General features: G+C 40.3%; 1 protein-coding gene across 2 annotated transcripts in view; it reads left to right on the plus strand.

Moving 5' to 3' along the window:
- LOC140944963 (ATP-dependent RNA helicase TDRD9-like) overlaps nucleotides 1-15,363 on the plus strand; it is a 46,301-nt gene that overhangs the window by 7,735 nt on the left and 23,203 nt on the right. The window contains exons 11-28 of one of the 2 annotated variants that reach the window (XM_073394071.1): nucleotides 100-204; nucleotides 397-494; nucleotides 882-1,013; nucleotides 2,491-2,656; nucleotides 3,858-3,921; nucleotides 4,477-4,540; nucleotides 5,047-5,085; nucleotides 5,669-5,722; nucleotides 6,368-6,444; nucleotides 6,613-6,649; nucleotides 8,023-8,130; nucleotides 9,297-9,397; nucleotides 9,531-9,623; nucleotides 10,493-10,621; nucleotides 11,005-11,065; nucleotides 12,108-12,152; nucleotides 12,984-13,091; nucleotides 15,148-15,261. In XM_073394071.1, coding sequence (XP_073250172.1) covers nucleotides 100-204; nucleotides 397-494; nucleotides 882-1,013; nucleotides 2,491-2,656; nucleotides 3,858-3,921; nucleotides 4,477-4,540; nucleotides 5,047-5,085; nucleotides 5,669-5,722; nucleotides 6,368-6,444; nucleotides 6,613-6,649; nucleotides 8,023-8,130; nucleotides 9,297-9,397; nucleotides 9,531-9,623; nucleotides 10,493-10,621; nucleotides 11,005-11,065; nucleotides 12,108-12,152; nucleotides 12,984-13,091; nucleotides 15,148-15,261 — 1,595 coding nt within the window. The remainder of the gene's footprint in view (nucleotides 1-99; nucleotides 205-396; nucleotides 495-881; nucleotides 1,014-2,490; nucleotides 2,657-3,857; nucleotides 3,922-4,476; nucleotides 4,541-5,046; nucleotides 5,086-5,668; nucleotides 5,723-6,367; nucleotides 6,445-6,612; nucleotides 6,650-8,022; nucleotides 8,131-9,296; nucleotides 9,398-9,530; nucleotides 9,624-10,492; nucleotides 10,622-11,004; nucleotides 11,066-12,107; nucleotides 12,153-12,983; nucleotides 13,092-15,147; nucleotides 15,262-15,363) is intronic. The other variant, XM_073394072.1, reaches the window with a different exon arrangement.

The raw sequence follows: 15,363 nt of genomic DNA on the forward strand, positions 1-15,363 counted from the left end.
TTTGAGTCACAAATCTGGCTGCACTGTAGGCTACAGGGTAGTTACCGCTGAATTTTAATCAGTGTCAATGTCTATTTTTTTCTTTTCCATCCATTTCAGTCATTGATTTTTGCTTGGTTAAGTGTCAAGTCTGTGATGAAGAGACAAATTTTCAGAGTTTAAGGCTGCAGTGGTCATCCAAAGCCAGTAGCACTCAACGCAAAGGTTTGTTGCTGACACATATTGTGCTATTAGATATTTTGTTCTCCTCCATTTCAAACTAACTTTAAACTTTGGTAAAACTAACTGAGAATACAACAACAATGGATTGTTTAATCCACCTCTATTAAGAACCTGTAGTGTTCGTAACGAGTAGGGTTATTAACTTACTTGTTTTCTTTGCTGTGCATCACGCAGGTCGAGCAGGTCGTGTTTCCCCTGGAACATGCTACAGAATAGTACCAAGAGATTTTTACGAAGAATTCATCCCCGAATTTGGTATTCCAGAAATGCAGGTCAGTGCACCATCCACACTTGAGCGAGTGACATATTTTCATATTGTAATCTACTGTAATAACTTGCAGACACTCCTGGGTATCCATGAGTTAAGAATGAGGTGTTTGTCAGGCTGTTCTCCATTCACTCACAACATGAATAATGACATTGGAGTCTGTAAACAAAATACGTGTAGCCATTCAAATGAGACCAGCCTCAGCAGTACTCTACAAACCTGCAGAGTCTGAAAAAGTTATCTTGAGTTGTGACTGTTCAAATATAATATATCTTTCCTAGTACTTTGGTTTTTAACTTTTTTCAAAGAGAAATTATAGAAATTTTGTTATATTTTAATGTTAACAACTTCCGGGAATAAAAGGGTTCATTTCAAAGTTTTTTTTTTCCAGAGGTGCCCTCTTGAGCAGATTGTTTTGAAAGTAAAGCTGTTTGATATTGGACCTCCCAAGGCTGTACTGAGACTTGCTTTACAGCCTCCCGACCCTGATGATATTGAAAGGACAGTGCTTCTATTGAAACAGGTAAAAAGAAAAAAAAATCGTAAGTGCTGCCATGTAACCAACCTTTGAGCAGAGCTCCTTTTTGTCTTTTTATGAGTAAGGAGGAGAAAAATTGTCACCAAAGCCTGAACTTTTTGGACTAGTGAATCTTGCTCTTTGTTATCAAACTGGTTTTCAGAGAGCAGGGGTGCAAAGAAAATCATTTTTACATCTTGCCATTCGGGCAAGCCGAAGCTAGCATTTACTAGCCCAGACGTCATTTCAACTAGCCCCAAAAGCTTTTTGATGAGCAGAATTCATTTCACAGTTCTTCTGTTATTCTAATGCCTCAAAAAACATCACTCGCCTGTCGGGCAAGTTAAAAACAGAATTCACTAGCCTGATAGCAAAATCCATTAGCCCCGGGCTATCGGACGCTACTTTCTTTGTACGCTGTGAGAGGGAGCATCCACTATGTTGATAAACTAATGGTCATGACTAAGACCGCTGTTAGGCCTGAGTTTACAACAAAGATATTTACACTTGATTTAGGCATAGGCCTTTTTGACTACAGCAAAATCAATCAAATGAAAGGCTGTGCTGGCATGATACAGTTTAGTGTAAAGAGTATGAAGTAGCATTTTGGTGCGACTTTTCCCTTGACACGAGTAGTGATTTTGTGTTTACCAGGTAGATTAGCAGTTAGCCTGCGTAGCAGGCGCCTGGAAGTAGTGGGCACAAGAGAGAACGGGCGTGTGCGAGGGAGACACGCGTGTCTCCTTCTCGCACGCCCGTTTTTTCTTGCGCCTGCTACGCAGGCTAATTAGCAGTGGTTTTGTGAAATGCAAGGTAATAAAGTATTGAAAAATGTTTAGAATTGTTGTTTAATACAGTCAGTGAAGAAGATATTGCTGTTTCTCTTGGGAGTTGATTCAACACTGCTAATTTATGGCATTGTTGGTTCAACTAGTCTTGAATCAACCCATGCATGACAAGTGATTATTTCGAACAAGGAGCATCAAATTATGCTTGTAGGCTGGGTACAAATTTTTCTGTTCACCCAATTCTTTTAGTCCGCTTGTGTACTTGCCAGTTACTCTGGTGCATAGTTGAATAATAGGTTGGGTTGATCTTGCTTGAAAATTACATGTACATTGTAATTCTCAAAGCCTGGACATTGGTTTCAGAGCCTGGCCTTTACAGTGATGTGTTGACAGTTGGTTTTGACGTTATTTTGTTATCGTAGTTTAAAAAACAGAGGGGCAAGAACATCAGCCAGGTTTTAATATGAGTGTCTGGACTGCTATTTTTTGTGGTCTGTTTTCCAGTTCTTTTTCAAACAAGTTTTACACAGTCAAACCTGGTCAATACGGACACAGATTAACAGGGTGTCCGTATTAAGAGGGTTGAATTGAGAGAAAATGTAAGGGTTTTCTTTGTCCAGGCACACAGCGAACTGTCCATTAAAATGAGGTGTCCTTAAAGCGGGGTTTACTTATTTTAAACCATTTTTTTGAAGGTTGGAGCCTTGACAATCTACATGAAGAATGGTGTAATCAACCCTTGGGATGGAGAGCTGACATTTATTGGCAAAGTTTTGGGGGAATTGCCAGTTGACGTCCACCTTGGAAAGCTTTTGGTGTTGGGTTATGTGTTTGGCTGTCTTGAGGAGTGCCTGGTTATCAGTAAGTGTTATTTAAAACCCCTTTACCCCTGAAGCCCTGTAACCGCGCATTTGCATACGTAGTCCTAGAACCGCTTGAAACATTCATGAGCTTTAAAGACAGCTTTGACATTCAACTTGAATGTGCAGTGGGGGGGGGGGGGGGGGGGGTTACGGTATTCAAATCATGCCTGAATGACCATGAGTCAGCCAAGCAGGTCGGTGAAAAATAAAAAACACATGACATATAGTTGAATGGAAATTCCAGTGGAAATCTGCTACCCACTTGCACTTTATTCCACCTAATCCTACGATCATTCCTTGCATTTTTCCTAAAAACTTTTCCCAGACAAATGAAGCCTAGTAAGTGCACAGCAAAGGAAAGAATGTGGTTCAAGGATAGTGGAAGAATTTGTGGGGGGAGAAGAGAAAGTAAAACAGAAGCTGATTTTTAGCATCAGGAACAGAAATCTGCAAAGTGCTTGACATATAAACAGCGATTTGACCAGTTTTGGTTCGTTTTGCCCAGACAGCAACAGAAAATGGCCTGATAGCTCAAGTGACCCAACATAATAAATCTGAAACCCTTAACACTGATTTTTATGAGAGGTAACCCCTAGCTGGAGAGGAAAGATAAATGAATCAGAACTGCATCAAAGTTCTTAGTCTGTCGATCATGGTGTCATGTCTGAATTGTGCTTGATTCACCTTGCTCTATGCCACTCATGTGACAACAACAACAGCAACAACAACAACAACAACTTTAATCTTTGTAAACAGGAGTTGGATAGTTTGCCAGGCTTTGCCAGTTGGATAGTTTGGCGGGGCAAGACAATTACATGAATAACATAACAATAACCTTTAACTATTACAAAGCTTTGCAGATTGCAACTTAAAATAAATAAAACACGTTTGCCGTGTCGGCCTTGTTGATTCTTTGTCAGGTCGTCAGAAACTTTCTGTAGTTTGTTCGTTAATTTTTCAATTTCATTACACAAAGCTTGATTTTCCTTTCGTACAATGTAGTTTGTCGTTACGCATCATACTGAAAGGTTTTTAGAATATGTAGGTTCAAGATAAAACAAGAATTCTTGAATTAAGATCGGAGCACACAAAATACGTCTGCACAGTGCACACGCTGCTCCTTGTTCTCTGTGACCTCACAGCAAGCCTGTGCCACAATTGATTGTCATTTTTCTTTTCTTTTCCCTCTTCTCGTTTAGGTGCATCACTGTCATTGCAGTCCTTTTTCAGTAAGCCCTTCCGGAAAGAGTTCAAGTTTTACATGTAAGAATTATTTTTACAGTTTCCAACTCTAATAAACTCCTCCCCTTGGAATTATTTTCCAATTTTAAGAGGATGTGCGACTTACTTTAAACCGAAGTTCCCAATTCTCTAACCCTCTAATTCCTGGAGTTTAAAACGCAGGGTTTTGTGATGAAATCGCCGGGATCCCTGTTGGTTAGGAGTGGTAGGACTGAAGAAATTACTTTAGCACTAGCTTTGACACTGATGATATCTCTATTAATGATAAAATGAAACTTCACAAAGAATTCCAAATATCGTTTTTCAAAAAACTCCCACAAAAATAGTACGGCTATGTAAAAGCTCTATCCTAGAGGTTTAAAGTGAAGGGTAACACCATAGGATTTCAGCCACAGATCTGATGGGAAGTTAGAGTGATGAATCGTGTCACCATAACTTGAGATACAAAAGCAGCAAAAGTGTTGATTAGGGGATCATGTATAAAACAAGCCCACACCTATCAACAGTTGTTGACAGGTTCAGCTTTGTTTTGTTTAAGTTTAAAATGAGATTATTTTGGTCTACTTTTCTCTTCAGGAAGAAGATGGGTTGGAGTGATTACTCACACAGCGACTGTATTACTGTTCTTAATGCCTACAAGGTAATAAACACATTAACAATGCTGGGAAGAAAAACGGCAAACTGATCCTTATGAAAAAAAGGCTAAAAAAATAATTGATAATAATAATAATAATAATAATAATAATAATAATAATAATTATTATTATTATTATTATTATTATTATTATTATTATTATCAAATATTTTTTTTAGTCTTTGCAGTGTGGATAATTTACTATTACATTGTAATACTCCTGATCATTTCTGATCCAGTTCTATGCAAGACCTGGCACTCCTTACTGGTTTGTCAATGTGGTTTTGACTTTTCACTGAACACTCCTTTTAACAGCCAGCAAAGTATATTAAAAAAAATTAATTGAAAGCTTATCTTTATCAATAAAACAAAACTTGACTCGAGAAGAACTATTCTGCTCCCTTTACGGATCCATAAATATCTGGCTTATGTTCAGCTTTCTTTAGTGTCTCTTGCACAAAAGGACATGTAATTTTTTTCTCGTGCATTTTCTTAGTACTTTTAAATTACAGGAATGGAACATGCTGAAAAGAAGAAAAGGATTCTTAAGGGTAAGTTGCATTCCTTTTTACCTCCAAGGCTTGCTTAACGTAACAGTTAGAGTACAGAGGCTGTCTAATACTTCAAGACTTTCACAGCGGGAAACAGAGCCTGGTTTCGCATACACTTCTGAAAAAAGGCTTTTTTTTCTTTCCCAAGCTTTTCCTCCTAATTCTCAAGAGTCACTATTCTAGATCTCTGTCACTTAACATGAGTTTTCTTTGCATTTTGAAAATGTACAGTTTGGCAACTGTCCAGTAGATAAGGGTGTAAAAATTCTGGACCTTATTAATGAGGAGTACTTTACTGAATGGCCACATAGGCTTGACACGACACTTGACAGTCATACGTATCTTAACTGTAGGTAAAGTAAAGTATAATGATATACGGTTCATCAGTAACAGAACTTAATGGCGTGTAGCGTTTTTTATGTCGCTGTTACAAGCTCAGATCTGTACATCTTTAAGAAAGCTGCAGCAGAGAAATTTTAAATCGTCTTTTGTATACGTTTATTTGCAATGCTTTATTAATTAATGTTTTTTAGTAGATCCCATTTATTTTCAATGCATATAAGCTATATGCTTTATTCATCAGGGAGAACAAAATTGGTGTAAAGAGAACTTTATTATCATAGGACGCATTAGAGAGGTACAGTAGATATATGCCCCACCCCCCACCCCCTTCCCAAGAAACAAACATACAAACAAAACCTCGAAAATTACAAAGTCATGATGTTTTTATCAGAGCCACACAGGACTTTGCACACAAGTTTTCCGTGCCGTCGAGGCGTCCATCTCTCTTTGTATAAATATGGCTAATTGTTCTTTCTTGCGGCCTCAAATGGTCCTCCGAACGAAATGCCTCCATGAGAGGGCCGGACGTTTCTGTACACGTTTCACAACGTTGCTGTGGACGTTACTGACGTTACTGGCCGGACGATTTTTGTAATTTGTAACAAATTACAATTTGCAAAATTTGTTTGACAGTCTCCTGAACAAAAAGAACTTTTCTTTTAGGCATTTGTCCATTTTAGGGACCATTTTGTTGTTTGGCCATTAAGATCTGTATATCACAAAGAACAAAACAGTTGAGCAACAAGCCTGTAAACTGGTGTTTCATTGATGATTTTTTTTACCCGTTCATTACTTTTGATGCTCCAATCAAAACTTACGTTAGCATTTCGTCATTTTAATAAACTGTTGTCACTAAATAAAACTTATTTGCTAAAGTTGGTGCTGACTTGAACATTCTTTGACGTCTGTGAATGACATATGCGGGCGTTATAATTTACAGGTGGAACAGCTTGTTACAGAATTAACTAACAGGCTGAAAGGTTTTAACATCATCTCAACGAAACCTCTGCATCAGAAGTAAGTTTGAGTTGTATTACAAGAGTATGTACCAGAATTGACTCCTTACTTTAGTCTTACAAAGGTGATAGAAAAAAAGAACGCAACATGTTGTGTATTGTTGCTTCAAAAGTTAGAAACGCATCACATCGTAATTGACTCACCCTTGTACTTAATTTTTTTTTTTAGGAATATCACCTCTCCTGAAAACATGCGGATCCTAAAGGTCAGTTTAGTCTCTAGCAGTTAAGTAACAAATAGATAATTTTAAAGGAGCTGTGTCACATATTTTCACTTTAAGCGTTCGAAGCGGTCATATGGATACCAACGTTTAGAGTCCGACATAATTATTATTTGGGCGTCGCCCAAATAGAGTAAAAAGTTGCCTTCTTTCACGTTCGAACCGTAAACGGGGAAAAGTCCATTTGTCCAACATCTTCACGTGCAAACTGCGTGCGTGACACTTATTTTTAAAACCCTCGGCTTAATAAGATCAAGTCGATTTCTCTCATACACGAACCATGAAAACAGCAAATTTCAAAGCTTTCACGTGCAAACTGCATGACAATACAACTCTCAGTATGGCCTGAATACATGAGCCGGGCTGGCTAGCTTTTGCGAGGTGACGTTTATCCTGGTATTACATGAAAAGAGCCAGCCCGGAGCCGCCATTTTTATGTAGAGATTGGAAGCAGTGTGCATGTTTCTCGCATGGTTCATTCGCTGGGCTACCCGGCAAATGTGATTACTTGGAAATTTTCCAGCCGGTATCCCGGCATCACAATACTGGGATCCCAGCTAACCGGGCTGGCTTGGTTGTCATGTAATCGCAAAGTTGATTTTTTTTGCGTTTAATTAAGGTGCCGAGATCTCTGCAAAGCTAGCCAGCCCGGCTCATATAATCAGGCCGTTAGTTCTATATCCAGATTTTACGCTTTCCCCCTTGACCTCACCGATTTTTCATAGCTCCCCGAAACCACAGACCCAAAATTTCAGCCCCCCAAACATCTTCATACCTCCTTCTCCAAATTAAATGAACTTTCGCTCATCCACGTACTCTCCATAAAAGTATTATCAAAAATAGCCGAAAGACAATCCTAAACAAAAAGCCTAACAACATTTAAAATAAGTGCAATTATGTTTTCGACTTTTGATAAGATCTTTCACAACCACCACTTCATTTCAATAGACGGTAACTATACTATCCTGTCATAACCAAATTAGCACTCCCAGTCTCCCACAACTAACCTCAATGCAAGAGCTAAAATCACTCTTACCTTCCAAAAAAATTGAAAGTACTTTCACTGATTAACAAACTACATCCATAATCTTACCAATCCACGTCCAATGTAACTCGACGCCTTCCACTTCACACATCTCAACGAACCCCTAAAATATACAACGCTACCACACTACTCACACGTCCCTAATATACTTAAAAACTCCACATACGCCTAGTACAACGATGCCCAAATATACGCTCCAACAGCATCGTATTGATTAGAGGTTGACGATCAGGTCATTTATTATTATTACTGTTGTTTTTGTTGTTGTTGTTGTCGTTGTTATTATAATTGTTATTATTTGTTATGTTTTCAGCTTATGATTTGTGGTGCCTTCTATCCAAATTTCTTCGTCTCGAGTGACATGGATGAATCTGAAGTTATGAAGATCATGTCTGGCCACGATCCTTTTTCCACAGTTATGGTACGAACAGCGAACTAAATAGAAAAAAATGAGGAAATGAAAACAATTCAAATTAGTCGAGCGGTGCACGCGTTGTACTTATATTGAAAGCTAATGACTTTCAAACGAGCATTTCCCATTTATCATTATGTTCTCCTAACCGAAAAGCTGTAAATGTCGTGCAAATATTTCAGTAAGGCAATTAAGCGATGATGATGATGCTTATGCTGCTGGTAGTGGTGCCGCTGGTGGTGCTAGTAATGGTTCTGGTGGAGCTGTTGGTGCTGGTGATTGTGGTGGTACTGGTGCTAGTTCTACTGGTGAAGGTGCTGGTGCTGGTTGAGCTGCTATTTTGCTGCCGGCGGTGGTTCTGGTGATGCTGCTACTGGTGGTGCTTATGATGCTGCTGTTGCTGATGCCGGTGCTAGTGCTGCCGGTGTAGGTGGTGGTGATGCTGGTAGTGCTGCTGCTGCGGTGGTATTGGTTGCACTGGTGCTAGTGCTGCCGGTAAAATTGCTGTTGCTGGTGCTGGTTGAGTTGCTAGTTTGCTGCTGGCGGTGGTGCTGGTGATGCTTATGATGCTGCTGGTGCTGGTGGCCGTGGTGATGGTGCTGATACTGGTGGTGGTGGTTGTGCTGGTGGTGTTAGTGCTGCCGGTGAAGGTGATGATGATGCTGGTAATGCTGCTGCGGTGGTGTTGGTGACACTGGTGTTAGTGCTGCTGGTAAAGGTGCTGTTGCTGGTGGTGGTGGTGGTGATGCTGGTTGAGCTGTTAGTTTGCTGCTGGCAGCTGCTACTGGTGGTGCTCATGATGCTGTTGGTCGTGGTGATGGTGCTGGTACTGGTGGTGGTGAAGGTGCTGGTGTTGGCGCTAGTGCTGCCAGTGAAGGTGGTGGTGATGCTGGTTGAGCTGCTGTTGCTGGTGATGCTGGTGTTGCCGCTAGTTTGCTGCTGGCGTTGTTGCTGGTAGTGGTGCCGGTGGTGCTGGGTAATGGTGGTGGTGTTTCTGCTCCTTGAGCTGGTGGTGGTGGTGGTTGTAATGTCGGTGGCGGTAGCGATGATGGGGGATGTTGATGGTGATGTTGGTGGTCACAACCCAGGGTTTCCCTGATTCAGACGTTCAGCTTACGTTGCACGCCATGTCGTTTAAATTCAGATACTTAGATATGCATGTTGCGTCATTTCAGGTGAGAAATGTTCCTCCCCATGGTGCTCTTTACAAATCAGCCATTGCACGACTGTTCAGAGAGTGCGGCAGAGGAAAAGCAATATATTTTGAAGATACTAGGTACAATTTTTGTTAAACTTTTAGAGACTTACTATCTCTTTTGTGTTCTCACTAGCTAAGTGTCGGTCTTTATTATTTCTCATGGTGGTTATATCCTCGTTTTTTATTTATTTCTCTGTATGTTTTACTGCAGAGCATACATTGAATTTGAGAGACCCCAACACATGGAGCAGGTTTTGCAGACCAACACAATTCTACCTGCCGTCTACTTGGCTCTTAAAATGAGGTGATAATTTCTTTGGGACTTTTAGCCATATCTATGAACTAACTAGATAACTGGGTAACTGGGGGGAGGGGGGAGCAGTAATTCAAAGACCAAGTGCATTTGACGGCCGGAGTTGTTTTTGTTGAACTTGAAGCAGTCTCCTTCAATGCGATGTGTGAAAATCGCCTTGTGCCGCGCCAATCACAATTGAGATAGACTATTTTCGCAAATGTTTACTTGTTTCTTGAAGGACTTTGGTTTTAAACATCCTTTCTCCACATGGAGATCTAAAAATATTCCAATAGCATAATTATATAGACAGTGGTGAAGAACCTTCCGTTCTTGTGTCGCATACAAAAATGGAAAAAAATGCCAACTTTTTCCGAATAAGATTTGATTTGTCGCATTTCATTGAATTAACCAATCGGAGTGGCTCTTTGGTAATTATGTCCGAGCTGTGGTAAACAGCAGCCGTTGCCTGAATCCCGCTGGTTTCACTATAGTTCTGCACGGACTATTACTTAACTTATAAAATATTTTGATATAGGGGAGAAGGGTACTCCTTCGTTTTTCCTAAACGGGAATGTATGTGCCTGTTGAGCAAGGTATGGTTTGGGGGGTCTTGAGTCTCGAACAGGATATACAATGTAACAACATGTAACCACTTAGCGTCTTGAATAAAGGTGTCTTTTTAGAGTTGTTGAACTGGAAGCGAGCGTTGGTGGTGCGTGGTCTACATGCGTGGTAACATCATTTTTTTCCCAAATCCTTTGCTATTGTGTCGTTTTTAGTAAACCTCCAAAATGTTCAGAATTTGAACAGGAAACATGAAAACGTTAGCTTTGATTTACTTTTTTCGTTAACTTTATTGCAACTTTGTTTCCCTGCAGAAAACTTGGCAGGGAATTGAGCCTTTACGTTTCTGAAGCAAAGTCTAAGCAAATGGACGAGATAATGGATAAGCGACATGCTGCACAAATAGGACGTCTGGGAGTTCAGACAAACCTTAGATCAAACAAGTAAGTTTTGAACCAAATGAACTAATCACATCTTGAGCGCGTGCGAACATTCGTATTCTGATTGGTCAGCTTTGAACCAGCCAATTACTGATTGGTCATTCTAAAGTGAATAAACCAATCTTATCTCGAAACAAATGTATGTACCCGGCCTCTAGCGAGGGAAACATCACAACCAGTTTAGATTAATCGGTTGAGCTAGTTTTGAACCATAAAAGGGGTTCCATCTAGAGGTAGTTGGAAAATCATAACTGTCTTTGGTTTGCTGCTGAATGCAAGGAAAAGAGGTGATATTTGTTTGCCAGTCAGTTGACGCAGCGAATCTTGACCAAAAGTGATGATGATTTCTTGCACTCTTCGTTCATGTTTATGTTTGTTTCATACAGAGTGGCTACCAGTTTGTCCTCCAGAGGAGCCCACAATGTGTATTCGCTTCCATCACAGCAGGTAACTTTCATTCCCCTTTTCTTCCATTCTTCCGTTGTAGTTCTTCTTGATACGGGAAAAATACTCCGTCCTCCGTCCGTTTCGCCAATTACGTTATGTCTGTTTGAGGAAGCTAAGCTGCGTAACAGGCCCACAGCGTGTTTTAGGAAGTAAAAGCGTGCACAAAAAGACATGAACCCGCATAAAAAATCCAACTAGTGATCTATTATCAATGCTGCATTCTGATTGGTTGGGCTACTACTAGGCTATATGATATAGCCCACTAGTAGCGAAAAGCGCCGGCTTTGAAAACCAAAACAATGGCGGATTAATCGCGTTTTGCTAGCTAAAGTTGTTTTGTCTCGATATTTTTGACCAACTAGTTGGATTTTACTAAAACAATTATTCCTCTCGCCCTCATGGCCTCTGAGTCAATAGCCTATTCGGCCCATTCCTGAAACTTATCCCCAGTATTAGTTTTCATCTCCTCGTGGCCAGCTGGACGTACGCTATAGGAGTCTGCGCTATAGCTTGAATGACCCTCGTTTTATTCGTTTCCTTTCCTTCTATAGTTAAAGGGGTTGTGTCACGGCAGCCCAGTTCATTTTGTTTAATTTTGCCGATTACTCGCCCTCGATCGCTATGGAACTTAAAGTACCGGTAAGCAAAGAAATTACATGGAAATGACAAAATCAGAGATCCGAGACAAACAAATATGTCTCCTGAGCATTATTTTTGAAGTTGCAAGCAGCACGGATCAACCTTGAAAAATTGTTGGGCTGAACAGTTTTCAAAAACCCTGATTTCAATCCGTTTCAATCTTCTTCAGTTTTGCCCATCCGTAGCATCTGTTGTTTCTGTTATGTTATTTTTTACCTTCCTTTAAAGTTTTAAGCGGTTATTTTTACGTTTTTCTTAATTTAAGGGGCATTTTGTAATTTCCTAATTTGGCTGAATTTCGTGACACAGCTCCTTTACTCACCAAAGACGACTGTCGCAAGTTTCTCCGCGATCGATTATTTAAAGAAAAGTGATGCGATGTTTCGTCATTTTTACTCAACAGGTTGACCTTCCTCTGAACGGCTACTTGGAAATTTTGACGACAGCGGTAAGAAAATGATGAAGTTACTTAGCATATAGAACATTTTCACGTTGCGTCACGTCCGCCATATGGGTATGCAAAAAGCAAGATGAGTTGAACCTTGTTCTTATGCAAAAACGTTCTTTTGATCCAATAACCTTGCGTAGCTGCTGATCACGTGAGTGAAAACACTGTACGTCATCCATGGTACGTAACCCATCCGCGAGGGACTCCTATATAAAAGTGACAAGGATGCTCGTCGTCTCGCTTTGGGGTGTGAATTGCAGAGTTTGGTCTCACTTAGGGTGTTTGGGATGGAAAGTTACCATATTTGTCCGTTCAGGTGCATGTATGCTTAGTACTGTGCATAAAAAAAAAATAATAATACAAAAAATGCCCTGACACCGACCACACAGAAATCTCCCTTAGGGGTCAGTTTAAGGTTCAGACACACCCACATTGGTGTCCCTTAGGGGTGTAATTTGAATTTTGCGACGAGCATCTCCGTCACTTTTATATGGGAGTTCCCCCCGGGAACCCACCGCGGTCCAAGGTATCAGGCGTTTCTCGTTTTATTCACTGGGATTTCATTTACAATTATATGGAATCAAGGACAAGAGACTTTATAATTATTTTTCTAAGGTATTTCTTTTTGCATGTTTCTCAACAGCTACAGTAGTGCATCGTTTTGTCGTTGAAAGTACTTCGCTCTCGTTGACAAATTGGGCCGACAATTTGCTACCAGTTACAGTTTTCAAACACTCGAAACTTTTTTAGTAAACTTTTGAAAAGTTTAGTAAATTAGAACTTAGATGATTCTTTTGTCGTGGCTTACTTTATGTTGGTGTTTGATTGCAGGTGGTTGACGCTGGCCACTTCTGGGCTCAGAAACCCGACAGGGAATCTGCTACAAGGCTGCACATGTTGCAAGACGGAATAAACAGGAATGAAGGAAGAAACTTGAGGGTATGGGTAATTCGATGTGTCCATTTTTATAAGTCCCGGAAATTTTTGCTAAGTTGATGAAGCCTTTAGTTAAATCCCAATGTTGACCAACATCAATTTTCTCCTGACAACAATACGTAACCAATATATTAATTAATAAAATGTTCATCACAGAAAAAATGCTTTCATCTTTAATCAAATTCTCTAAATTAAATCCTTTAAGGAAATGTTTTGGGGTTCAGTCAGGTAAAATTTTTATGTACCTTTTGAGGATTAAAGGGTTTAATCAAGTTGCCACCGTAAATAGGCTCAAAGGCTGTGGTTCAGTCGCTAAGTTTTCGTCATATTGAAGCATTCAATATATATATTTTTTATCTTTGTGTAGTGCTCACTCAACAACAAACAATCCAAAAGACGGCTGTAAAGTTATAGAGCGATTTTCGTATGACCGTGAAATGAAAACGCGCAAACAAAACAGAAACAACAAATAAACGGAAATAGAGCGTTTTGATTGGTTTATCAAACGGATACAAACGCGCGTGGCTTTTGGGCGGTTAAGCGAACTCTCGGGTGAAAAAACTTCATGCCCGGAGGAACTTTGTCGATATCAACCGATACTTCGTTTTAACGTCATACTGCAACACGTTTGGCCAATCGAACAATACCTTCTCCATGTTGGGGTTTTCTTTGGCGGGAAACCGAAGAGACCATGTTTTGTTCTTTTCATCCATTGGCTGATAAAACAAATAACTTACACTCAACGAAGCCATTTTTCAAGGTCATACGAAAATCGCTCTATGAAGCTGAAGAAATAACTTATAATAGGCCATTTTCGAATTATCAAAATTCATACTTGGTTCCGAGGCTGAAGAGAATAAAGCAGAAGTAATGGATTATTTATCACTGAATCTCAAGGCATCTTCTTTTGTTTTATACCCCTCAGCCTAGGTGCTAACTGTGAATTTTATTAATTCGAAACTGGCCTACAAGTAAACCGAAGCAGCCCGAGAAAACAGCCGTCATTTCGCGACGCTACCACTGGTTTGCTTGCGAAATGACGCCTGTAGAAATTCCGTATTGATGACGTGCCACTACCCTGATCTGGGTAGTGCTTCTAATTGGTTGAAGCAAATAAGCCTCGCGGCACGACCAATCAGAACGATTCCCAGATCCGGCTAGTTGCACGTCATCAGTAGGGATTTCTGCAGTCCTTATGTCGTGAGGAAACCAGTTGTGGCGTCGCGAAATGTCAGCTGTTTCCTCACAGGTGAAAAGCGAATCAGAAACTCGAAAAATGTTAAATAAATAAATGCCGTAAAATTCCGAAAATAAGCCCCGGGGCTTATTTTTTTCAAAGGCCCTTTTTGAGGGGCTTATTTTTGGAGGGGCTTATATTCGGGGGGGCTTATCTACGGAGGGAAATTTGCGTTTCAAAATTGATTGGGCTAGCTTGTAGTGGGAAGGAAATTTACCATTTTTGCTTTGTTTTACTTTGTATTCGAGGGCAAATTCAAAGTACAAGCCCCCCCGGGGGGGCTTATATTTGGAGGAGCGATTTAACGAAGGGTTTTTTGCGTTACGATTTCGGGGGCTTATATTTGGAGGGGCTTACACATGGAGGGGCTTATTTTCGGAATTTTACGGTAGATCAGCCACAAAAGAGAAAATCCATTCCGAAAATACAGTAATGACGGAGACGCCAGGAGAAATGAAAGGATCGCAGCCCATAACTGGATCTGATTCAGTTTATGGGGCGGATTGTCCAATAGGCCATTTGCACGATGGCGTCATTTTACTACTACGACCCACGACCCGAATCCTTCAGGGTTTTGCTTTCTTGTGCAATTTAGGAGTTTTATTATTGAAACCTCGCTAGGTTTACCAAATTTAAATGTGAAAGGAAAAACGTCGCTAAGATTCCGGTCGTTGTAGTAAAATGACGCCATTGTGCAAATGGCCTATTAAGTGATGTTGCTTAGCATTTGAGTTTAAGTCTTTTCACTGTTGATTTTGTTTTAATACTCTTGCCAAATGTACGTTGCCTTCAGTGTAACATTTTGTGGTGTTATTTTGGCAGCCATTCCAGGACATGAAAGATATACGTGTTGGAATTTACTGTATAGCTCTCTATGAAGATGAATTGTACTACAGAGCAAAGCTGGTGTCTTTTAAGGATAACTTCCACGTTGAGGTGAGCGTCTTTCAAGGGCTGTTCTTAAGGGCTGGGGGCTGGGGTATTACCCCCGGCTAATATGAGCATGATAACCGGCCTGGCAATTCCATATGAAGCATT

The sequence above is a fragment of the Porites lutea genome, chromosome 7 (assembly GCF_958299795.1).
Source record: "Porites lutea chromosome 7, jaPorLute2.1, whole genome shotgun sequence".
NCBI classification, from domain to species: domain Eukaryota; kingdom Metazoa; phylum Cnidaria; class Anthozoa; order Scleractinia; family Poritidae; genus Porites; species Porites lutea.